The sequence below is a fragment of the Pundamilia nyererei genome, unplaced genomic scaffold (assembly GCF_000239375.1).
Source record: "Pundamilia nyererei isolate P.nyererei 1_Seehausen unplaced genomic scaffold, PunNye1.0 scaffold00058, whole genome shotgun sequence".
Classification (NCBI taxonomy): Eukaryota; Metazoa; Chordata; class Actinopteri; order Cichliformes; family Cichlidae; genus Pundamilia; species Pundamilia nyererei.
Window position 1 is genome coordinate 1,289,909 of NW_005187459.1, and position 27,337 is coordinate 1,317,245.

General features: G+C 38.7%; 1 protein-coding gene across 1 annotated transcript; it reads right to left on the minus strand.

The window, feature by feature from the left end:
• Window positions 1-272: 272 nt before the first annotated feature.
• On the minus strand, window positions 273-26,732 carry LOC102215842 (potassium channel subfamily K member 2). Its single transcript, XM_013911196.1, has 7 exons — window positions 26,355-26,732; window positions 22,634-22,947; window positions 15,215-15,332; window positions 8,601-8,761; window positions 6,935-7,130; window positions 4,709-4,851; window positions 273-855 (listed from the first exon to the last, which is right to left on the minus strand). Coding segments are annotated over exons 1-7 (1,290 nt in total). The 5' UTR covers window positions 26,356-26,732; the 3' UTR covers window positions 273-498.
• Window positions 26,733-27,337: the final 605 nt, after the last annotated feature.

Here is a 27,337-nt window from a genome sequence, read left to right on the forward strand (position 1 = left end):
AGTTTGATGAATTTATTGGTCTTTGTTTGCAGGGGGTAGGAGGACAGGATGCCCAGTGTGTTGCTACCTCGGTACAGGGTTTTCATTTCCTTCCTCTGCTCAGGAGGAGTTTTCTTTTTTTCTTCAAGCTCATGCCTCCAATACAATCATTTGCTCCAGTCTGGAACAATTTTTTTCATTTTTTTTATTTTATTTGGCTCAGTCACTAGCACAGCAGTCAGTCAGTCACGTTGATGACATAAAGACTTCAGACTTCTTCTTTAACAGACTAAATCCAAACTGTGTGTTTTTATGTGTGAGGCTCACACACATGAAGGTACATGGCTTCATGACTGATTTATGCGATGGTTGGAACACAGTCTACTTAACAAATGTGTTTGGGTATGTCATCAGTGATGCTCTGTGAATGAACACAAAAGCATGTTTGTATCTGTAATCTCTGTCAGTGGCTAGATGTATTTTACACAGCTCCCCAAATCTTATTATTCACGCTGCTCCTCATTTAAGGTTTTCGATGATGGCGATCTCCTGTCGGTCGGCGTATTCTGGACTGAGGCCGTTTAGATAAAGGCTGCCGTTCCTCGCCAGGGCCCCCGGGACAGGACTGAGGGAAAGATTCACTGTGGGATAACCCTCTCTGTCCTCACAAAAGTTAGCTGACAGTGTCCTCTTGCCAGGGGTCATTTCCTGGTTGATGGACGCATTAATACCCAGCTCAGATGACAGCTTGCGCTTGATGGATGCAGCACGCTGAAACTTGTCATAAATGTCAACACTGAGTCGCCTGCGGGTCTCTTTGAACTCTGCTGACACATTTGCAGTCCATTCTGCTGCATGTGCACGAAACTCCCCAACCTGCAGAAAAAGAATGAAGATTGATGTTTGAAGGCGATCAAACACGTGATTCTAAGTTTCTCTATCTACACCTGGTGTTAGAAAAGTCTAGTTGCACTAAATGTCTCTGTTTACTTGTGTTTGGGTAACATGCGTGAATTATATCATTGCTGGTATTTTACAGTGATAAAATTATTATGATAGATTGTGCAGTTGCACTTGTTGGTAATTTGTGTGCAAGTTTTGGACAAAGAGCTGAAGCTGTCTTCGGGGTTGCCAGATTTGTGGGTTTCCCACAGATTTGGGCTACTTTTAACATAGCATTAAAAGTTGACAAAATTAAACACAAAGCGAACGTTTATTCAGGGTGATTGTAGAATCCAGAATCTGAAGGCCAATGAAAAAATGAAAGGTAGTTTAGTTCAATTCAATTTTATTTATTTACAAATCCCAGCAACAGTTACCCCCATGAGCAAGCACTTTGGCAACATGGGGAAGGAAAAACTCCCTTTTAACAGGAAGAAACCTCTGACAGAACCAGGCTCAGGGAGGGGTGGCCATGTGCCACGACTGGTTGGGGTGAAAGAAAGTTAAATCTGCTTAACTCAGAAACAGGCAGCAAACACAGGAATGGCAAAAGATGCTCTGCCAACAACTGAAGGGAAAGACTGGGCTTAAATATGTACACTGAGTTTATCAAGGGAAGTGGATACAGGAGGGTGACGAGACACAGCTGAACCTAATTTAAAAAACAGGGCAAGGAAGAAAAACTAAAAACAAGAAACAATCAGCTACCAAAATAAAACAAAAATAGCTAAAGGGGAGCAGAAACAAGTAGTTAAGGACACTGGGGAGGCTAGACTATGTAAAGCATTCAAAAATATACTCTAAACACTAAAAAAAAACCCAGACTACCAAGGTTGTCAAGACCAAACACAGCAGCAGTATAATAAAACAATAAAAAACTAAGAACCCTAAACAACCAGTCACAACTGAAACAGGACACTTAATAACCAAGAATACAAAGTTCCAAAACACAAAAACTTTCCAAAACTTAGGGTTCCAAAACACAGGACCATGAGAATAGCATATTGTTCAATATCCAAGTATTCAAATTCTGTTGACATAAATTTATTGTTGTCTTGAAGTTAAAATGATATGTTGCTTTTATAGGCTGTTAAAGATTCATAAAAGCTAAAATGTGTAAATTTAACTGACAGGAGGTTGCTAGACAACCGGATGAGATCATAATATCCGATATGGATAAGACTTTTTAGGGTCCCAAATGTGCCCATGTGCCAAATTTGGTCATAAATAAATAAATCAAATATCTACACATAAAATTCATATTAAATTTGTTAACTTCAGTAACCTACCAACATTACTCATCATGTACATACACTGCCGTACTAATATGGGGATCCCATTGCAGCATATTAGGCTGGTTTTGGTCTTCTTATTGCTGGTTGTAAGGGTGGTTTTGAGACACCGACATGGCAACCCCAAGGCTTCTCTATTTCTGGCACAGTTCTAAGCATCTACACTAGAGACACTTTTACTGCCATCCTCTGTCACACAGTCAGATTAAAATTTAATTCATGTGAAGAGACAAAGTAATTTTTTATAACTCTAATGTAGAACATGGAGTTGAAGCACTAAATCCAGGAAAAACAAAAAAACTTGGATGTGTTACATGAACATGGTTTATAAAATGTCATTTCTGTTAATCAGTGCAAACCCCTGTTTAATAGCTCTTATCCAGAGCATTCTTCCACAAAATATACCAGCACTCCAATTAACAAATGAGCACGACAGACCTTTTTAACATTCATTCATTATTTGCAATAAAAGTTAGCTACCAAAAAGGCCAACAGCAGATGTGGAACTTTATGAGAAGTGGGAAATGAATGAGAATAAAAACCTTTAAAGCATTAGTACATTTAGTCTCATTCTCTTGTGCTATCATTAACCTGAGGTTAGCGGACTTAAAAGGACTTAAAAGCAGGAAAATGTTTCCGAATTCAATGTGATTTTTAGAAATGGGTCTGTGTTGCGAGTTTTTTTTTTTTTTTGCTGCATTTGGCACATGATGTTGTACACACATTAGAGGTTGCAGACATTTTCCCAACCATTCATCACTGGCCTGTTGAGATTTTTTTCCCAAAGAATATTAATGCAGGAGCCTAAAGCAATGAATTAAAAATGAGTTTTTGTCATTGAGCTGTGTGTGACCTACTGAACAGGCCTCTGGCGGATATATACTGTATGTGCTTTGCACAGTATGCTTATTTATGGTTCCTGAATAGTGACAGGGAAGAGGGAGTTAGGCCAACACATCATTGATCCCACCTTCATTATGAATTAGACCCGTTTCTCCCGGCTGTTTTGTTTATTTATTAGGCTCTAAGGTACACTTGAATTGAAAATGATGGTGCACATTGGAGCACAAACACTGCACGCTTTCCCTGCTGTCTTTTCACTTTCGCTTCCCTTCCCCTAATCCATTCCCTCAGTCTCCCACTTTGTCTGTCAGTAATGCAATTCCCTGTGGAGCTCACAGCCTACACAGCTGTACTCCTAATTATGGCTGTGAAAGGATTTCCCACTATAGAGTGCTATATGCCCTTCAATGTGTGCATGAATGTGTGGCTTTTCCCATTCTTTCTACATATAAATAATGAACCTGCCACAGCAGCACAGTATCATATTTATCAGCACCAGCCACTGCAAACACACCAAAGATTTTGACCAAGTCCTGCACAAAATGGCATTTTTACATAACAGGGTGGGGCCAGGATGGAGATTGAGCATTTCACTTTCAACTGTGTGTGAGGAAAAAACTAAAAAAGTAGAGACAAATAGGATCATATTCAGTAACTGCAAAGAAACCCCTCCATTGACAAAGTTATATTTGTGGATAGTTAATCTGTAGCATCATTGTGAAACACTTTAACACATGTACAGTTGTTTGGTTGTAATTTGAAAGAAATGATTGAGAATTTTCTGAGACAAAGCGCTTGATCTAAAAGGCTGATTGGTGAGCCACAGCTGAACTCAGTGTCCTTCTATATTAGACAGTTACAACAACTCATTGCTTCAGTTTTACTTGACGCCTTCCACCCTTTGCACAGCGATTTTTAGTTTCTTCCGTCTGGGTGAAGTGTAAAACAACAAGGCTTAAAAACAGCTTTTTTTCCAGCTGCCATCTTTCAGATGAACAGATCATAGTTTTGCTTATATTGATTATTTATGCTTCATGATGTGGAAATTCTTTTATGATTATTTATTCAATTCATTAGGTTGGATTAGGCTTGTGTTTGTTTTAAAAGTGTGCAGGACTATTAACTGCATTATTACTGCAGACCAAATGTTTGTACTCACAGGTACAAAAAAAGTAACCTGAACCTTTCTGTCATTGGAAAAAAATGCATTAACTACAAATTTGTTGGCTTTGCTACTTAAAGAGTGAAAATTCACTGAATACTAACTTCTCAATATACTTTGTAGAGCAGGGGTGTCAAACATAAGGCCTGGGGGCCAGAATTTACCCAGCAAAGATTCCAATCCAGCCTGCTGGATGGCTTTGGAAAATGTTCCAAACTTTGTGGATACTTTGTGTGAAATAAAGGCCAAACAGCAATTAAAAAAAAAAAAAAAAGAAAATGAAATATGCTAATAGACCTCTCAGTAAGTGCCAACCACGAGCTTGGTTCCTCAAGCATGGGATGCTATTAGCATAAGACTCTAAGATAAATTTTGGGATTCGAGGGGCTGACAGAGTTCTTTCTTCAACTTCAGTTCAGATTCTGCATATCTGCATGCTTTATGTTGTCAGTAAAACCAACAAAAGAGCCAACTTAACAGCACTACTTGCCTCTTCTTTAGTTTTCTTGGAGATAACCCGAAACCAGTCTCCGATCATACTTAGCACTGCAGCAAAGTATGCCAAGCCCACCAAAATCCAGAAGAGCACCACGGGTTTATAGTAATCAAGGTATTCTGGTTTCTCGAACCCACCTGAAGAACAACAAACAAAACTGTGTTATAAAAGTCGGTCACATCGTTCTGGGATACTTACAGTGCTGTGCAAAAGTCTCGAGCCGCCTGTCATTTCTCATTTACATTTTGCTTGGAAAATGAGAAATAGCTGCAAATATTAATTTAAATATATGTGTGCCAATATTTACTACAAGATCCCCAACAGCACTGGCTGAAATCAGCCCCAAATCAGAGTTGCCACCACCATGTTTCACAGCTGGCGGTAGAAAAAAGCTTTAAACCTGAATTCAATTTCTTAAGTACATGACTTTTAGATACTTTTCATCTGCTGTAGATATTTTTTTAAGGCCTGACATTTCTTTGGTCCCCAACCTTTTAAAGCTTTTTTTTTTTTAGCTCATAGATTCTTGGGAATCATCTTGTTGGTGCAAATATGCTATTTTATGGATTTAAAAGTGTTAGATTTGACATCTGTTTTTGCAGCAGACTGCTAATAACAAAATGCCTAAAGATAAAATTTAAAATAGGTTCTTTCCCAAACTGGTTGTTCCCTTGAGTTAGGGGCCTTTTTGTTGAACGATTGAATGATTTGTAGGTCAGCCTTGAAAACAGTCAGGTACAGGGAATGGACAGAAAATGAGTGAAAAACCAAAGAAAAACTTTTAAGAAAGTCTCTTGAACACTTTCAAAAAAAGGTGTCTGGCTCCTTGGAAGAAATGAGTGGTAGCTAAAGACTTTTGCACAACGCTCTGCTTGACTTCACCCAAATCTATTTCTATGAATGACCCAGGAATAGGGGCTTTTATATAATGATTTTTCTATAATAGATCCATGTTGCATCAGTTCATGGGCTGGTTCTGGTTTTCTGTCATTGTGAACATATTACCTTAAGCCCATTTAAATGCCACCTCAGCCCCCATTATGGTCCTTACCTTTCAATGACTCCGTAAAATATCAGCAGGGATGAAGAGTCAGAGCCAGCCAGCTCAGTGTGCAGTTAGATAATCTCCCAATACAACAACATTTTAACTAACGGGAGTCCACATTGATTAGCTTAGTGTAGCTACTGGGGGTTGGCACAGGTGCCACAATCTAATCTATAATCATTAGGCCTGTTCAGGGAAGTTTAATCCAGCAGTCTAAGTGTTTGTGATTTGTCCCATCTGCCTCTCTCTTGTTATCTGCCAAGAAGGTCAAATCAAGCTAATACCAGCTGCTACACAAATACACACAAGCTACGAAAAATGCACAGTACACCCTCTTACTTTTTCTATCACAGACATACTATGTACAGTGTGTTTAGTTAATTGTTTATAATTATTCTTTTAGGGTGTTTACAGACTTGCGTCATGAAATAGTGTGACATTTCAAGAAATGCGGTACGCTTATTACATTTCGTGTGGTGAGTCATGATCAGTGCTCTTCTCGGGTGTATTTATGGAAGGAGAATGAATCTACTTCCAGCAGCTGTATAAAATTTGAAAATAAGCAGGAAGCAGGGTATATCTGAAGATAACAAAATGCCAACTGGTCCATCAGACACAGTGTGACACATTGTTTATTCTGCAAAAAAAAAAAACCCAACAACTGTAAAACAAGCTTGCTGTTTCACAAAGATTAAACAATATGGTAGAACAAAATGGGAATAATTATTGTGAAATGAGCCAATGTCCGAAGGAAAACTATTGTCCAAAACTAATGTAAAAAATTACTAGAAGGTCTGGCTCCTTAGAAACATAATCTGACCAGTGGCTCTGTTATGCTTGCTTGGATATAAAGTAATTCCCATCAACATCTTCAAAGCACCAAATGAAGACAACATTTGGGAGACTAATGTGATGTTCTGGTAGAGCTCCAGAGACTCACACAATCAGTGGCTATGAGCTTGGTGGTCTTTACAGTTAAATATGTTATCGGTGTTCATAAGAACTACTGTTAAGGTGCTTGTAAATTAAAGTGAGGCACAGAATATAATTGTAGTGCACTGGGAGGCTTATCACTGCTGCGCAGATCCTTTGAGTCAGGCTGGCCGATAAATCATTCAACTATAAATACACTGATTCTACATAAAAATGAAAGACAAAAGAAAAATTCAAGTGACCTTTTTCTCCAGCGACAAAGTCTCCAAAGCCGATGGTGGTGAGCGTGATGACGACAAAGTAGATGGACTCGAGAGTGCTCCAATCTTCGATGTGCTTGAAGATGACGGCTGGCAGGGCCACGAAGATGAGGCACCCGAACAGGATAAAGAGTAGCGTGGAGATGACGCGAATCTTTGTCTGGCTGACTTTCCACTTCTGTAGGGAGATTAGCTCACATGAAGAATACATGATGTGCACTTTCGGAGACTAAAACTTTAAATTCAATCTGTGGGAGCGAAAGGGAAGTGCTTAAAAGAATTAAAACAGCGCAGAAGCTTTACATGGAAACACTGCGGATGAATTTTATGAATAGTTACCATGTGCTTTGGTTTCTGATGTGCTAATAAAACAAGATGTTTGCTTTTCCTTACAGGTGCGGCCGCTGGCGATACATCGTGAATTTTTATTTGTATGCTATCCTTTTATTCCGATTCCGATCCAATTTTTTTCCTGCCTGTCCTGCCTTAGATATTGTCAATATGTATACTACATATAATGTAATAACTGAAAAAAACACCAACAACAACAACCCATGCTTTTATTTATTTATTTATTTGGATCTGAATATTGTAATGAGTCACTTTCTTTGACCTCTTCCTAGGAATAAATTGTATGTTTTCTAACATCTCAAGCTGTGAAGTTCATGCGACATCATTTCCACTCTCAGATGGAACGCCCACCCATGACTTGACATCCCTTGGAAATGCTCTAATAACAGATTTACTACATTTTTAGTAGCAGCTACTGTATGCTAATTGATACATTAGAGCCAGCACTTGCACTGCTTCAACAACAGCATGCACATTTCATTTCTTCATTATCCCCAGAGTTCGTCTTTTGCTTGAGTTACTGTGCATTATATTCTGCACGCTGTCCTTTTTTGTGCTGCCCTTGCACTCATGGTGACTGCTTTCAGCTGGGTCTCTTGGTATCATGCCCTTTTCCTCTGCAGTTATGTAAGACCAAAGCACAGCACCTCAGAGGTAAAGTATAAAGAGCAGACAGCCCTCAGATCACTCTGTCTGTGATGTCTTATGTCCGCATCGCTCTCAAAAAAGCATAGTACAACAATGCACAGTTGAAAGGTAATCTACAGTGAATGTTATAGAAACAAATTAAAACTGCATCACTGTATTTCCATGGGGACCAGTGAAGCTGATGGTTTTCAGCACCTTCACTGCACGGCAGTGAGTTCAGCAGGTGGCAGTCCATCTTTTTCCATTGTCTCCATGACCTTCCAATCTGTCTTTTCCTCCCCGGGGAGGGACAGAGCCAGCTATACATCAAAATCAGTACCCTGACAAAATGCTTTTGTCAGTGCTTTTATACTGAAACAGGAGACTCTTAAACTACTTTTTGAGGGGACGTATGATTTCAGCTGACTTTTACGGAAGATAAACAAAGTACATCAGGAAATGAAAAACATCTGATAATTAGGCCCTCATCTTTTTTTGTCTTTCTTCTAGGAATCTACCAGATGCTACACTCTTCAAGGTAATAAAAGTCAGTGCCTATCTACCTTATCAACAGATTTGTATTCATTTTTAATCTAAATTCGCAATAAATTTCACTTTTTACAACTTTATTCATGTATAATGTCACTGATGGATAGAGAACATATCTTACCACGATCATCTTCTCTACTTTGGCAATGCCCTTCCCAAAAATAGTTCCCAACTGGTCCCCGACACCAGCCAATAAGAATCCAAATAGGGGAATCCCCAGCAGGGCATAGATTATACAGAAGATCCGCCCACCTTCTGTGTGAGGAGAGATGTTCCCAAATCCTGAGAGAAATGACACACACACAGTGAATGTTGAGTGGATCTTGACAGTTTCAGTGATGTTATGTTTCCAAATTATTCTATCCTCTGGAGCAGAACATAGTTTTAATGTACAATTTGCATACTTTCTAACATAAAAATTAAAGGCGATTGTTGATTCATAGTTGAACCTGTTTTATTTTTCTCTGAGCTTTCATTCATGAAATTGCACATTTTTAAAAATCATATTGCTCTCTACTTTTGCTATATCACGCTTGTCAGTTTAAATCATGAAAAATCGTGTGAACGAGTGTTTGGTTTTTCTTCTGTAATGAAAAGGAACATGAAGAGTGAAGGATCCAAATGCAGAAAACAGACATTGGTTAGATTAAACAGAAGGCACTGTTTATTTAGATTAAAAACTCAGATTTAAGTCCTAAACAGAAGATGAGCAAAGTCCAAAATCCAAACCCAAAACCCCGAGGCTCAGAGAAATATGCAAGCAAATGAGCAGAGAAGCAGTACTACACGACAAGCAACGCAACCAAATCGTTGCCTGGTCACTGGCTGGATCCCTCCTTATGTGGGGATGGTCTCCCCCCCCCCAACCAGCCACCTTGATGTGTAAGGTGGGCTGACCCATGTTAGAATGTCCGGTCTGTGCCTCCAGGGCTCGTGGGTGCCTGTAGGCCAATTGGGTGGGTTAGGGCATCTTGTCTCAGGGAGCTTGTCCAGACCATTTTGTCTCATCCCTATTGTGACGCAATGTGCAGATGAGCTCCAAGCCTCAGGACTCATCTGCACACTCCAGTCTACTCTTTGTGGTGGTGGTGCTGGGTGCTGCCCTAGACATGGCGGTGTTCAGGACCGTTGTCATTGTCATTGTGTGCCTGACGTCTGACTTCTTACCGCCTTCTGGCAGGGTGTTGGGAATGGGGCTGCCTACTGAACCAGTCTTTGCTGGTTCTCTCTTTTCTTACTTGGTCTTCCATGTCCCAGCTCCATACATCACATCACTCATTCCCTTAGGGTCTTGGGGAGAGGGGTGAATCATATAGTTCAGTGGTCCCCAACCCTTTTTGCACCACGGACTGACCTTTAAGGTGTCGCTGATAATTACAACAAAATAAAACCAGTAACGGTACCACAAAAAGAAGATTTATTCAGAACAAACGGGAAAAGACCCATGGAAACCTAGTTAACAATAAAACGATCAAAAAAATAACAATAAAAACCGATAAAACCCTGAAAACCATAAATGTCACACCCAAGCCTCAACTCTCGCGGCCTGGTACCAAACGACGTACCAGTCCGTGGCCCGGGGGTTGCGGATGGCTGATGTAGTTCACCCCAACCCCCCTTTTGAGTAGTAACTCTAATAATTATGGTTCACGACATATAACCACACACATAGGCCATGGGGGGCAGTGCAGTACCCAGAGGCTGTTTCGTGGGGCTGCTGCAGTGGCCCTATTCACCCCTTCACTGACCCTAGACATTGAGGGTCTTTGCAGTACCAGTTTACCACTGGTTCGGGGCAGCATTTGCTCACCAGGTTCTTGAGTGCCTGGAAACCTGGGACCCTATTCTTGAATTGTACCAGAGTGACAGGCCTCTATCAGGGTTGATTCCCTTTTGTCTTTGGTCCTCTGGGACTCTGGTTCCATCTCTGCCTGCCTTTGGGCATGCTCTCTCTGTCTCACACTCATACTACAAGAAGATTGCTGATTTATGTATCTGTGTATTTTATAATCGTTGTGTTGCACGTGCTGTATGTCTGTTCTTTTTTTATACAAGAGCTGTAGTTGGCGATACATTGTGCTTTTTTTCCTGTCTGTCCTGCCTTAGACATTGTTATACTGTACCACATATATTGCAATTACTGAAATAACACAAATAGAAATGGATAAATAAGCAGAGAAAATATTCACGTGAAAAAAAAACAGAATTTCAGAACTTCATTCATTACAGGCTGCAACAAAACAAAACCTGCCAGACAAGAAAATTTTCACGAAGTCTGACTGTGCTATGATATGATTGCTGAGAGGCACAAAAGAATAGCTGTGAGAAATTTCAGTAGAAGCTGCGTAACGTCTCTGACTCGGAAAAAAGCTTATTATTCGCACCCTCTATTCTCAGCCAACTCTAACATGAATGAAAAATGGGGGGAAAATGAAGCGATGAACATTGAGCTGTACCTCTGAAACCTGAGAAACAAAAATATGAGTCTATTACAGGTTTAACGCCTTTGTTTTAATCCCCAAACCCATATTTAGCTGCAGCTAGAAAATCAGTCAAGATCGTGTTTAAAAACAAGATCTGTGCCTCTCGTACTCCTGACCCCACACACCCAACAAAATGCAATATCAATTTCATTATTTAACGTTTAATAAAGCATCTGCATAATGAACTACATCCACTTTTCTTCATTAATGTAGTCATCTGTCTCAGGAAATGAGCTGCAGGGTGTCTTCTAACAACTTTCCATGATCACATTGGAGCAGGGTGACACCTAATGTGAGAACAATTGTCAATCATGGCTCAGTAATTTTAAGATCAGTACAATGGGAGACAGGATGTCGGATTAGGTTTTTTAACCTGCGGGTGACATTGCAAAACAAATGAGAAGCAGGAGCTCTCTAATTTGAACCTGTACTTAATTCATTTCTTCCTGAATTAATTCTAGTTTATATTCTAAGCTCATCTTTTGTTTTATTTCAATAGCAGACATAAAAGCTTAGTACGGTAAGGGTATTAGTCACATGTGGCAGAAGACATCTGTGGTATTCATTCATCTGTCTATTCATTAAGCGATGTTGTTACCTCGTTATGCATAAATAATCAAATAATAAATAGTTAATAGGAGTGTCATGATGACTACATATTGATTAAAATCATGACAGATATAAATAAAAAAATGTTTCTTTTTAGTTTTGTCATTGAAACGTGCAAACATACATGGAAATACAGTATAAGTATAGAGTATGAGGCAAAAACAGAGCTTATACAATTCTAACACCTTAAGAGTCAATATTTGGTATGACCACCTTTATCCTTCAACACAACTAGAACTCTCTCAGGTAAGCTTTTGCATTTTTTCTTTAAGTAATCTTCAGGAATAGTTCTTATTTTTAAAAAAAGCATTCAAAGCTAGTTTTGGATGCCCTTTGATTCATTCTCTAGCAAGATTATCCCACACTACTTCAGTAATGCTGAGTTTGGGGCTTTGGGGAGGCCAATCCATGACTGATCATGTCCATTGTATGTTTTTCTAACCAGATATGCTTTTACTGCACTGGCAGGAAAGCTGAAAAACTCAGATGAATCTAATCAGGCGACTTCCATATGGATCAAAATCTGACAGTGTTGTTAATTCCATCAGTTTTGATCTCCAAGAGCTCCAAAACCACTGACTGAGCTCCAAACCATGACAGCACCTCCACCATGTGTTTAAGATGGCTGTACACACACTCATTGGTGTGCCTCTCTCCTGACCACCTCTGTGGATAGTGACAATGATTTGAAACAAAAGTTTTACTCGTTGCCACTTATTTTCAATCTAGCTCTAGTAATTTGGCAAACCTGTTTCCACTGAAACCATTTCTCACGAGGTTTCCCCGAACAGGTCCTATGTTAGGTCTTTGTTGGATTTTTATTTTTCCTGATTTTTAAAGGACATGATTTTCAGATACTGTCCACCTGTAGATATTTTTTTAGTCCTAGCACTTCTTCTTCTGTCCTCCACTTGTCCGGCTACCTCAAAAATTTAAGGCTACACCATGCTGAGACATGCCAAGTGTTCAGCTCATTGCTCTTTGCTAATCACTATTCTGTGGTTGTCGCATACAAGTACTGGATTGAAATTGACCACTCAAGACCACTTTGAAATTTTTTTTAAGTCTGGGTCCTTGGAAGCAAAATATAATGACATAATGACTGGCTTCACACTTTTATGCAGATATCAGCATGTTATTGTTAATATACTGATTTACTGTGTGACTGTAACTGTGATGTGGTAGTCTGATAGTGTGACAGCCCTGGGCAAAATCAGCCAATTTTAAACCATCACACATTTTCTTAAAAATATTTAAAAACATAAGAAGTCATGCATTTAAAATACATTATCTGCCTTCTGCTCTACCGAGATGCTGTTTTCCTACAGGACTTGCAATATATCAGACTTCAAAAACCATGAAAGGTATTCTTGAGTTAGTTTCAGAGCATTGCCTCATGAACAGTACATTAACCTTAAGATTTTAGAAGGAGGAGCCCTGGATCGCCTCTTTCCCGACACAGTTGAGTGGATTATGTGATGATTGCATATAGTAACACGTCAGGTCTTGTTCAAGCTCTCGTAGGAGCGATGACAATTGCAGTGGACAGTAAAAGCTTAATGACTTCCTTCTAAACTCATTAAGTGACACAGGGAGAGAAAACCAGCTGCACAACATTTAACAGAGTGACTTCATTAGCTACAAAAAGACACAGGCTCCGGGTTTGGTTGCTCTTTCTCTTTCCTTGAATCAGATGTTGGTACAGTGGGTTTGAGGTGGTATCAAAAATATATAAAAATATACCTTTTTATGGAAAACCATTGCACAACGTGTCGCAACATGTTCTTGTAAAAACAAACTTCCAACAGAGTCCAAAAGGAGCAAAGTTGTATGAGAGAATAATAAAAAAAATTCTACAGTCTATAAATAATGAATCATTTGAGATCTGTTGGTGTAAATACAGTAGAAATGTGAATTTCCGAGTATACCAGTCTTAACAAAGAAATCCCATGGGGGAGAAGTGCTGTGAGATCAATGATTACTGCTCTTTTGCTCCCAGGAGAGGGTAGGAAGGAGCCAGGAGAGGCAACCGAACCCACAAAGTTATTCCAGTTCATTTCCTCGATAAAGGGCAACGATGAAGGGGGGTATGCTATGTTTCAATAATGGGCATCCAATTAAAGATCACATAAACAAATGAGTATGTGTGTATGAAATGTAATGTTTGATATGGCTTCAGAAATGTTTTCCTATCTGGACTCTTAATAGATTCTTTACAGGCTGTGCGCTGACAAGAAATGACATAATGGCTTCTCTAAAGCAAGATGTCTTTGCATAGCAGCACAAAGGCCACAGAACATTTTGTTCCAGTAAGGCAAAATTAAAATGATTGCCAACAGAGAGAGCAGCAATTATATGTTGTTTGCACGAACAACCATCAGAGATGCTACAAACAAAATCACCACCCGGGATCGAGACTTTTGTGGCAAAATCTAATTTCAAGCACAGTTTACTACCAAAAAAGATTTCAATTCTTAATTTCAGACAGTTTTGGATGCTTCATGCTTTTTTAATTAGTTTTTAAACTAAAGCAGAGCTCTTTCACTTCTCTGCATCACTTACTGCACTCACATTGCATAGAAAATCTAGTAAACCTGCTTGTACTGAGAAAACTCGACATCTGTAAATCACTGGAGCACAGGAGTATAAAAGAGAGAGTCAACATACTCAGTCTCAGGTGAGCAGACGAAAAACCCACAGTGCAGTTTTTGCTTTTTCGCAATAAATTCGAGGGGAAGCATATTTTAAAGCCAGAAGGCAAAATCCATTTATGGTAATGCAATGCATTAGCAACATTTTATCACAAGGATGAGCTGTGACAGAATCCAGGAAATATGAAATGAAGCTCAACAGCCCACCACACAGATATGTTATACCCATCGTGTGTGTGTGTGGAGGGGAATTTTTCATGAGCGGAACTGCAAGCACAAGCCTGGCGCAGTGCACCAAAATCTAGAAATCTGGAAAGAGGTTGCAGGAGAAGTCTTAGTGTTAGCAAGCAAAGTCTGACGCTAAAATATTTATCAAGATCACACTTAGGGTGTTTTTAAAGGAGGGTATGCTCCGAAAAGGTGCAACAGATGTGAAATGGAGCCCAACAGCCCACTGAACAGACACGGCGAACTGTCATGGTCCAATTGGAAGAGCCAGATGAGCTGTCAAACCGGTTGTGTGGGTGTTTGTGTGCGTGCCATTCCCTTTTTCTGATTAGCAAGCTCTTACAGCTGGAGGTGACAGAGAGAGAGCAAATGGTGTAAATGATGGAAAAAAGGGAAGTGTGTTTGAGTTTCAGGCTGTTGTTTTGCTCGTACGAAGCCAAATCACATTACTACATATTTAAGCTGGACATTTAAGTTCTGTTATGTATAAAGAGCACAGTAGCTAACATTGAGGGCACAATTTGCAAATGAGGTACAAAATTATTTACTGGGATAATCTCAAGTGAGAGGCTGCTATACCAAACTGGATCAGGACAAGTATTCAACTAAAACAACTATTTAAGGCCTGTTCAGGCACTGGCTCACACTTTTTGGAAGTGGGACTGAAGTGTATCCACTTGTATCCAAAATGCTTCCACATTGTTCTTACAATTATTTGCATTTCCATTTTATTTCACAACCGAATGAGAAATTTCTCTGCTTACCGATGGTGGTGATAACAGTCCCAGCGAAGAAAAAGGAGGAACTCATGTCCCAGAGGCTCGTCTGATTGGATGAATTTCCTGAAGGGTTCACACCTTCTCGAATTGCTATAACCACTTGCTGCAGAAGAAAGAAGAAAAAAAAAAACAGCCTTAGCATGAAATAAATAATACAGTAAATATGTGCCGCTATTTTCCATGCCAAAGTTTACATGTCACAAGCAAAAGATGTGGAATGACCTGCGCACAAGTTCATGATGTTTTGAAAAATCGCTTTTACATTTTTTTCTATACATCAAAATGAAGTTTATGTGTAAGTTGAATAATAATGTAATCGTCTGCCTTCTTTCCTGGACGTTCGGCTACTAGTCTGTTCTTTACATCACTACCAGTTTCCCACGCTGTCTGAGTCAGTACTGACTGACATTACAGTCCTATCATCTTCTTGCCTGCCTCCTTTGAGCCAATCTGCCTCCATTCTGTGTTGTTAAATCTGAGTACTCTGTCATTCTCTCTATCAGAGTCTCATTCGTGCAGCTCATCTCCTCCCCATCCCCACCACACCCAACAGAGCTCTATCCACCAAGCCTCAATCTACAGCTTCACCACCATCTAGGGATCCTGTCCTAAATCAATGCTGGGATTCTGCTCTGCCATGAAGGGTCATCAGAGTTTAATCGGCAAATACATTATTTAATTTTACTCTCTCAACAAATCATGTTCAGTTCTTCTAAATGATCTCTCCTTATTGAAATTCTCATGCAACATGTAGACTTGCTTCTTTTCTCACCTATTTGCATAGAGTCTGCTCAGTCTATACTTAACACTGGGCATTTGATTACAGTGAGTTCACCCTGCTGGCAAACTGCATACTGGATAAATAAAGCCAGACGCAGACAGCTGTGGCATTATCGCCTTTCTTTATGATAGATTATGCCTTGGAAAGCTAATGCATTAAAATGTCTGATGTGTTCCAGAAGGAGGGAAAAATTTAATTCAGGGAGATTGCAGAATTCAGCTACCGTGATAGATGTCCACCTAAGACACCATAATACGGCCTAATAAGTGACTGGTCTCCTGATGCCTATTCATAGCTTGGCATCAAGAATACTTTTAAGTGGTATTTAAAAAAAAAAAATGAAGTGCCAAAAGTGCCAGAAATGTTATTTCTTTCAGTGGCAACTTCAAAAGCAAATCAATCTGCATATGTTACTTTTATAATAAAATGACTTTACTGCAGTAAAATGTTTACAGACTGGTACAAAAATGGTTTTGCCCTCTATTGATAGTTTCGCCAACTGCAGGAAATATCGGACTCCAACTTTCCACAGTGACAATGAGTTTAAGACCAGTGTGTGATGTCACATCCAGTTTTATAACAGTTTATGAAAACAGCTTGTTAAAATGTGTTCATCTTCTTTGTCAGCATGTTAAATATCTATTTTTAGCCATAAAATGATCTTTTCCTAAACCTAACAAATAAATCTATTTGTATAAACGTGTGTAATTCACAGACACACACCAGCTAAGAGTTCGATTTCTCCTTTTATCCTGCTGATTTATGTAATTAATAAAATACATGCTAAGTGCATTAAACTGTACGTCTCCTGTCTTTATCAGGTTAATTTCAACCATCCTAAAATTGGACTGAAATATTTTTTCACGATGAAGCATGAAAATAGGACGCCGCTGCACACAACCACCAAACAGGTGGTCCTCTGATAACATCAAACAGAAAACAGGCAACCGGGTTTGAGAAGAAAAAAATGTCAGCACTTACAAAAGTGAAAATAGCATAAATACCATGCTGAAGTAGTTTTTAGCATGAAACATGAAAACAGGATGACACTGCCCAAAACCACCAAATGGGTGGTCCTCTGGTTCCATCAAACAGAAAACAGGCAATGAGGTTTTAGAAAAAAATCAGCACACAAACAAGGTGGAAATGGTCATTTCCAAAGGAAGCATTAAAACTTGAACTTAAAAATTTACTTCCAAATAGAATGCAACAAGCCTAATAATTCCAAACCACATCCCAAAACTTCAGAGCCCCTGCTTATGCAATACGTCTTATCCGTGATCAACTTTGGGGGTCATCATTTTGCCCCTTCCAAAATGACAGCTGACAGCTCCTGACTCCACCTCTATAGTTCTATCTGTCTTTATATATCCATAAATGTTTCTGCTCAACTCAGCCATCAACCAGATCACTCTGTGATCAAACAAGACCTGATGTTCACTTCAAGGGACAGAAGCAGAACATAAAAAGTTAAAAAATTACAATTTTGAAAAAGAACATTTTGTCTTCTGGATCTTAGGAGGTTAAAGTGTGTTAATGGAATATAATAACAATACTACAACAGTACTGTACAATAGCACACAACAGTCTGTGTCTGTGATCTTCCTGCTCTTCCTGCTACCTGTTTCTAACTGTTTTTCTTTTCTTTTTTGGGGGGAGTTGACTAGTTCAACTGACCTACTTAACCTATATCGATCTCTAATCTAATGTATAACCTGCACAGATACTACAGTATGTAGGTAAAGCTGTAAAGCTGAGAGTTGCCCAGGTAACCACTGGTCGCTAGAGAAAAATGTGTATGTGAATAAAATGTTTGAATTCCTTGTTATGAATATTATGAAATTTTCCTTGTTTAGTCTACTAATTTTTTCCTCCTCGTGGACTGCACAAAAAGTTACCCAAGGACACACTCTGAGAACTCTGATTTTAGATCTAAGGTGTAATAAGAGAGAAAAAGGGCACAATTAAAAAATCAGTCTACCGCATACAGCACCATGGAAACTGTCACAGATTCATCATGACGCATTCATTTGGATTACTGATGTTTCAGATCCATGGACAGAGATTCCAGCTTGAGTAAACCTGAGCCAAATAAGACATCGATGAGTACGGCAGACTCAGCTAATATAATTAATCAAACAAACCCCGGCCTCTCTCTGCTACTAGGAGATGGAGAGGAAGGATCGTATTGGCTGTTTGGTATCAAGGATTACAGCATCAAGATAAAACAGGAAAGATAAAAGATCAAGACTAGTGAACTGTCATTTCCTCTGAATGCTGGATTAACTTGATCCCACCAGGTTTAAAAAAAAAAAGAGAGAGAGACTCAGGTCAACAGGGGAACAGTTTAATTTACTGCAGTAAGAAAAAAGCATTTTTGGCCCAAGTGGCAACTAAAGAGACTCGCTAGAATTATTACTGAGACAAAATGAAAGAGAAACACTTTGAAACGACAGGGGAGCAGAGACTCTACTACAGATCTGATGCCATTAACTTGCAGAGGAATACTTCGCTGGACTAAAGCTTTTACTCCCCTGTGATTATGCATTCTGTTCAGTTTGAGGCCAAGAAAAAAGATCTAAAAAGGATCTAATTCTTCAGTGGTTTTTCTTTTAATAAATGTAAGAATTGAACCAAAAAGAGTTAGAATTTTTTAATTATTTCCATCAGCTGGATTTAATATGAATAGACCTCTCAGGTTTGGAGTTACGTTGCTATAATATAGTAAGTGTACAAGACACCGTATGTTGCTCATCAGTCACTAGAACGAGCTCAAATGACAACAATTAGGAAAAGCACAAAAGCATAGAATTAATTGATTTACAGTTTTCTCCACTCATTAGCTGCTATAATAGAGTTGGTAGAGCCCACTGGAGGACAGCTGTATTATGAGACTTAATACATGTACCAAGATTAGCTTTTATTATGTTTTTGTCTAAACCTCATAATTCCCAAATAAACCGAAGGAGGAGGAGGAGGTCAAAGTTAATTCCACTACATTCACAGTGGCTTTAAAAACACAATTTAGCAAATCATTAGATCAGAAAGCCCTGGCTCAGTCAGCCCCCTTTTGTGTCCCAGCCAAGTGAGCTTACTAATTCACCGCTTTGGCACTCAGCTATATGCAAACTAATAAAAGATAAGAAAGGATGACGTGAAGACCGCAGTGGACGTCTCAAAGCTGAGGCAAATAGACCGGAGAGAAAGAGTTGGAGCTTTTAACATCACTCACTTTTTTTAATTACTCCCTTTGAGAGCACATCTCTCCTCAATCCTCTGCTGAGTAGTGTTTTATCAGCAGGAACCTGCAAAGGTGTGTGTGTTTGTATACATCATTAAGTAAAAGTGTGTGTGTGTGAGGGAGGGGGAGGGGGGACCTCAGTTGAAGCTGCCTATCAATAAATGATCAGAAGAGTAATAGTTGCTTGAAAGGCTGGTGTACTCACTGCAGCTACTCTGCCCACCTCTGCCCGAGACTAGAGTTTGGCTGGACTCTAGTCTCGTGAAAACACAATAAAAGATTTATATCAACACTGCTATCTGCCTTACAATTAGCCTCAAAATACCAAACATTAAAGTGATTCTAAATGCTTCCAGAGACAACTCGCCCTGGATTTTTAGGTTAAGTTCATGAGCAAGTAATTAGTTCCAATTTGCTCCAGAAGTCCAGGAAACCCATAGAGCTCAGATGCATCTAAAGACAGAGGACAGTCTGCAGAAAAAGGGACACGCAGGACAAGAGACATACTTGTATAGCAAAAAACATCCTCATCCTGTTTATCAGTTTTACAGCTGATGGTCTGTCAAAAGAACTCCTACTTTGTTACAGACTGATCCAATCTCAGTGCATATTGTCAAAAAAAGTTGCTTTTTGTCATGTAAGTTGTTACGTGGGTTCCTACTTTTAGATGACGATGATGCAGAATCAACTGTTGCTACTGCTGGCTTTCCATATGTTTTCCTGATGATGTGCTTTTAAGTATGTCTTAACCGTAAAAAAGCTTCACTGTATAGTCGTAGCCCTATTGTTGGACGTCATGTAACAGGTAGTGGGACTGAAAGAGAGAGCTGGAAGGATGATTTCCATTGTCCAGAGCCTCAGGTTTCACTCTAACAATGTGAAAGACGGATGATCTCGGCTCTGAAAGCACCACCATCACCATTAAACATTAACTCGGCAATTTAAAGATAAATAACCGCCATCTGTTACAACTGTGGCCACGACACATTTTTCAATACAGGCAGTAACAAATCCTTTCAGCGTGAAATTGGTTTTAATTATGTTAGAGCACACATGTACTATAAACAGCGTATGCCAATACTTTTATTACTTTAATGCCACAAAAGGTAAATACGCATTAAGTACACTTTGAAGCCCTTTAAAGTATTAAACAATAAAACCCAGAGTGATATGAAAAGTAATCTTGTTAAATTGTGAAAGTTTTCTCCTGTTCTCATGTTATGAATGAGAAGACCTGCTTGTTAAATCAAGAGGGGTCTTTTCAGTACGAGGTGAAATCCATATCAGAGCGTGCACCAATGATTCAAGCGCTGCTGTTCTATAATTGAGTAACTAAAAACAAACATTAAAACAGCTTTTGGTTTGCAGGCTATAGTGTACGATGGGCTTTCACTTGAAGTGTTTGCTTAGAATTTTTTATTATTTTAAAAATGTTTGCTCCACTCACAATGAAATCATCCTTGCCATTAAACTGTATGTTTATGCCAGTAGCTTAATTTGACTTGTGACACGATGATTTGGTTAAAGCAAACAGACAAAAAATAAATAAAATGAATACTATGAAAAGAAATCATAGATTGGAAATTGTATAATAAACTTGCTTTATGTTCTCTGTAGACCTTCATTACTTTGCTGGCTCATTACTTGTTTGCATTTGGTCATTGTTGCAATGTTTTAGGGCATCCTACCATACTATGTGAAAAAAATACATATATTGCTTTTTGATATGTTACCTTTTTAATTTTTCATGTTACTACATAACGTTGGTCTTGCACATTTTGATAGTTGAAGGTGTTTTTCTTGGCTCCAAGTGGCAGACTCTTAATGAGAAATTGCAGCTAGCGGCCAAATTTAGAAAAGGTAGAAAATCATTTTTCCCTTGAGATTTAAGACCTTTCAGCTTTGGCACATTAGAAAAGTAATCATCATCCACAAGTGCAATGCTCCAACAAGATTCCCCAAGAGGAAATGCTTTTAATCAACCCTGACAAGTTTGCCTGCTAGATAAACTAATCCATAGAGAAACAGTCGTGACTTCACGAGTTAAACGGCTGCACCGTCAATATATCTTTTTTTTAGTGCATTTTTATTTTTAGTGACTGATGTGCAGTTACAAGTTGACGGATTGGATTCATTTAGTGAGATTTACTAGTTCAACTTGAGACTTCATGGCTTGATTTGTAGTTACATCTTTGACTTTCTTTTCAGCAAACATTGAATACCCAAAGGGCAAACATAACACAAACCTGAGGACCCAGATGGGTAATTTGGTGGTATTGTGCTTTATTTTGCTGCAATTCATAGTTTATATTCGTTTTCTGTATATTTTATTTTGCAGAGCAGTTCAAAATGGTTAGATTTACATCAGCACTAGCATTCAAGATTTGGGGTGATTAAACAGTAGATGGGCTGTTGAGCCCTTTTGTTCATCCCATGCTAATTTGTAATAGCTTTAATAGAAATGTCAAAATTAGCATCAGCCTCCAGCAATGATGGGTTCCATGTCATTTAGTTTACAGCTCAAAAAACATTTAAACGTGCCTCTTCTAAGGTACTCCCGCGCTTAGTCTCAGCCTCAAGTAGTAATTTTCCGGTGCTTGGCATATGGTGAGCTCAAGAAAATAAAAAGTTCCCTGCATGGTTCGATTCTGTTGCTTCAAATGAAACTGCAGATAAAAAGTAAGTAAAGATATGCTGTGATATGGAATTCCCTAGAATGAAACTTTGTTTTAAAGTTCCATTTAGCAAAACAGATGCATTTCATGATTTGTAACCCTGTATCAATTGTCTAAGGCTTCTAAAACCCTCACAAATCACTGTTGAAAAATGCATTTCATGGATAAGAAAAGGTACAAAAGAACCCCAAATTTGCTTATCTTTAAAGAATGGTATTATTTAGCTTTAAAACAAAGACATTATGACAGAGACACATGGCAGTCAGAGAGTCCTGCATTGGAACAAAGATGGTGATGGATATAACAAGAGATTCAAACTCTTCTGAGATTCTTAGCTGTAACTATGGTATGAATGTCAAAATCCTACGTCGCCTTGTTCTTGAGTTATCACATTTGCAAACTTGGGTGTTGACACCCCCTGGTCGTTCCCCGGCAGGGTGACGACAATACTCCATCAGACTTTTACAGCTGTGGGGTAAAAACTATTTACAGTTATTATACTTTTCTGCAAGGCATAATGTTAGAGGCAGGGTAGGGTTTCAGGGGTGCTTAAACAACATTAAGCTGCCAGGTACAAACTGCACAGTGCTCAGTGTTCTCCCTGAGTTTTAAAAATCTGCAGACAAATTTTGTGTTTTGCTACACATGAAGACCTGCACAACAGAATAAATTAGGATTATTATTATGGCACTAAAGCTTCCACCTACCCGGACCAGCTCTTCCAACTCCGAGGAGTTTACACAAGCATGCGCAACCAAGAAGTCCAGCTTTTGAGTTAGAATGGCCAGTTTCTGGGAGCTCTCGTGAGGCTGTTCAAGCGCTCTGAACACTGTTGCCCCAATGATAAGGTACAACACCACCAGGAAAAAGATAGCTGATACGGTCTTCCACCTCATGACCGTAGTCCGAGTGTCGCACTCGTCCTCTGGGGTGTTCAGCACCACTGGTTTGGTTGAAAACGACAGGCGAGGCTTGGAGTTGTGGGCGGCAGCCTTTGGGTCAAGAAGGTCAGGTGCAGCCACTGCAAGGACACAAATGATTTACGTGGATCAGTGTCTTTACATGTTTCCTCATTTATCACATCATTCACCTTTCCTATGATTAGACTTGGTTGTGCTATTTTTTATCACAGACATAAACAGGAAACAATATGCGCCATATGAGATTTGCATAATATAATATAATAGGGTTGCGACTAACTATTTCTCATGGTTACCATCCAGACAGTACAGTATCATAATATGTTTTATTCATTCCAACTAAACAGGGCTAAATGTAATAATAAACCTTTAACAAATGTGTCAAACAAAAAAGGAGCTCTCACTGAAGAAGCTTGGACCGAAGGAGCTGTGATATTTCTGCCTAAAAAGATGGTTTAGTCAACAAAATAATTGCCAGTTATTGATTCTGTCATTTAACTAACTGTTTAAATTACTGTTTGCTTCTTCATCACATAAAGGAAAAAGTTTGTGAGATAATTAGAAATCTTACCACCCTTTAAACTCATAAAATGTTCCAGGACTGGCTGTCCCTGAACACTATTGCAGACTGTTATTTATAACTGCTTTTGTTAATTATCTGTCTTTAAAATGTAAACGAGTACAAATGATTTTCAGTTTCATATTTTTAAATACCTGACACTTCAAAACATTGTTGTTTAAATGGTTTACAGGCATTTCTGACTCATAAATTTACTTCAAAGAGCTGCTTTCAACTTCAAACTCAACCACAACCCATACTCTGTTTAAACTGCCTATTGTGGATCAAATATATATCCTAAAAGGCATAAAACCTTTAACTTGTCTTGAACTCAAAATTGATATATACTACACAACACTGAGCGGCAGTTACCATTTCTTTGTGACCTCTCTGAGAAACTTGTGTCAGGGCAAGCGAGATAGTCTCAAGAACACTTTATAATTGTGTAATGGGTCGAAGAGGCATTTCAACACCTTCTCTTCCAGTCACGAAGTGGTTTATAACCATCCCAGGATTTTATTATCCTTCCCCCTACATTACTCTAAATTCCTCAAGCACAGGGAGGAGTTCATTTCCTTAAGGAAATGGAAAGTTTCTGACCAACTACCAGGATCCTGTCGGGTCCAGAAGACCGGCAAGCATGGAGCAGATGTGGAAAAAGGTTCTTTCACATGTATATTTAAGAAAATCTGGACTAATGTGTTAAAGAAAAGAGCAGGGTTGAATTGTAATGTTTTATCTCTCAATGTATACAGTTGGGTCCTTAAGTTTTTGACAGTTACATTTTTTCCTCTTCACATAAACAAAGGATTTAAAATAAAACAGAGTCTTGGCTCAGCCTTGTTTCAAGGCTTTTACACATTTTTTGTTTTGGAATCAGACGTTATTATACACGATCTCTATTTCTAGATACTCAAAATTAATTGGACAATTGACTGACAGACGGTTTCATGAGCAGGTGAGGGCTGTTAATTTGTTGTTTCATGACAAATTAGGCCAATAAAAGCTCTGGTAGCCTTCGTTTCAATTCTGAATATGATGCCCAAATAGATGTCAGTGCAAGTGAGGACATCATTAGACTGAAAAAACAAAGGAGCAGTTGAATCAACAATTTGGTTAATTCTTAAAAAGAATGAATGCACTGGCTGATTGAGCCAGAAAGGTGTGAACTGCAGAAGTAACCAAGTCAAGCACACTCGAGGAGATAGCTGATCACTTTTAAAGTTTACAATGAAGAGACATCATGATTGGAAATAGAACAACTTTACAACAAGGTTCAAATTACTGGTTACACTGAAGAAAGAGAAAGATTAGACTTTACCAGGGAAGCTGCACAGTTCTGAAAAACAATCTTAAATTGACTGATTGATTAACGTCAAATATCTATATCTGGTGAATAAAAAGAATCAGAATCTGCTTTGTACACATACATGGAATTAGGCTCCGTTTTTTTCTTTGCTTTCATTGCATGTAACAGACAATACTGACTACATGAAATCAGCATGACACAGACACAATGAGACAGACAAAAACAATTAAAGCATGTTTAAGATGCAATGGTGCAAAGATGTAATACATAGTGGAATAGATAAGGGATGGATAATAAGTTACTATATGCACAGTGTAAATACATGAGGACTGACTATATATATGTACAACAGAACAAAAACTGTATATACAGCTTTTTTTTTTTGTATTTTATATTGAATCACTGGAATCACCTAAGATGACCTCTGTGCAGACAATTTCTGAATTTTGTGGCATATAGCTAACAATTTTTTGTTTTTTGGCTGCTAAAAAAGAAAAAAGATATTTCAGAAACGTTAATATTAGATATTATAGTGAAACTTTCTGTTGCAGTATTTTAATGCCATCACCTTCTTAAAATGTCAGTAACCTGGCAGAAAAGCTGATCATTAAATCTTAAAAATGGAAGTCCAGTAGGAATGGCAGTTTTTTTTTAATGCTGTTATAAGTAATAATGTTTTTTTTACTTGGTTTGTCTAATTACATTTATAATGTTTTTCTTAAGAAACAGCGCCACCTCAACCCCAGCGATCAGCATGAGGTTGGACACTTTTCATTCACATTGTGTTCACACTGAAGGAAAAAAAAAACCCCACAGTGCATCAGCCCTAATTTTACAACCGGCATCCTTATCTCTCGATCCTCTTCCGAATTATGTCCAATAAATATACATGTGAGACTGATATAAAACTCCCAAATATCACTTCAATCGATCTGTCAATCAATCAATCTGTGCATGCAAAACATGTGAAGAAGAATGAAGAAAGAAGAATGCAACCCTTTGCACTCCATGAGTTAAAATACTATATCTTTATATATTTTTTAAATACATGTATGTATGCATGCATGCATGTATTTATTTATTTTGGCTGCTGTCCCATAGTATAAATGTGCAAAGCAACTGAATGGACGCTCATTACAAATTTATAACTCTTTGTCACAAACCCGTTTCCTAAACAGCTTGCTACAGTAAATGCAATTACATAACCACCCCGAGAGGTCCTGGACATAATTTTATAGTAAACAACTCATGGAGAGGATCACTCGCTCAAAAACAATCCAGTGAAAACCAAAAGGACTGTTTTAGGTTTTATGGTTATTTGCACATACACGCAACTGCGGTAAGCACTTTTATTATATTAGTCCATTTTTAATGGGTCTACCTAATTAAAAATGTCGCTTTCTTGTCTATAATTAAGTAAAAGTGTCATCAAGTTCAAAACAATAATACGAATAGTTCAAATATCCCTGGTATTAACCTTCAATCAATTATCAGTGAACCGATTACCTACTGAACGGTTGCTTCCCCCCTTAACATCTTCTCTAAAGTGCAAACTTGATAACAGGTTATAAGTCACGAAGAATAAAAGCAGCTAATCGTCATTTGCTAGGCTTATATTTCCAACTTGTCTGCGTACTTACTTCTCTACCATCTCTTCTCTCTTCGTCTCCTCATGGATGGATCTTTTTTGCTCTCCAATAAAGTGCGAGCACTGTTCCTCTACTGGACTCGCGTTTTGCCTCCGGTGCTCCCGACAAGAGACATGTCCGCTCTTCACATGGCTTCAGCGAACTGCGCTTCACATCAGCGTCACTGGAGATAACGCATCCAGGACGTCGCGTTCCTAGCAAAAGCAACGCTGAGACAGAGCGTAAAAGGAACACGGAGAACAGACCGCCTCCGCGAAATCCAGCCAGGTGTTTGCAGGCATTTCGTGCTTTTACGGAGGGAAGGTTTGGGCTGTCAGGGTCAGTAGACGCGCTTCATCAGTGTGACACTGCTGGATGCGCTGTGGCGCATTCCGGCTGCGCTCACAGTGACCGTGTGCGAGAGAGAGATGGAGAGAGAGAGAGAGAAACTTCCTCCTAAGGGAGATGTGGATTCCTTAAAACCTCCACTCCATTAAAAAAACCCTCTATATGTTCATATATTATAAAGGATCACCACTTTCTTCCTTCCAGCATCATCCAAATGTACAATTCAGCTTCAGAACCAGAAAGCAGACCTGTCTGACATCCACGTCTTGGTAGATGGTGAGCTGAAGAGCATATAGAATACTACAGAATACTCACCTTAAAAAGCATGAATTTTACCAAAATAGGCCATTTTAAATACCATTTTGGTGTTAAAAAATAAATAAATAAATAAATAAATAAATAATAATAATAATAATAATAATAATAATAATAATATTAATAATAATAATAATAATAAATAAATAAATAGAGCTGTCTTCTTACTGGACTAAACTGGCAACATCACAGTCAACGGGCCATATCTCACCTCCAGGAAAAAGCCAGGTTGCAGCTCCACGCTTTGAAGCCTGGCTTTAATTAAATTAATTTGAATTTGTGAGACTGTCTGTAAGGTTTATGTCCCCTGTGTTGCTTGTTATCTTTACCTT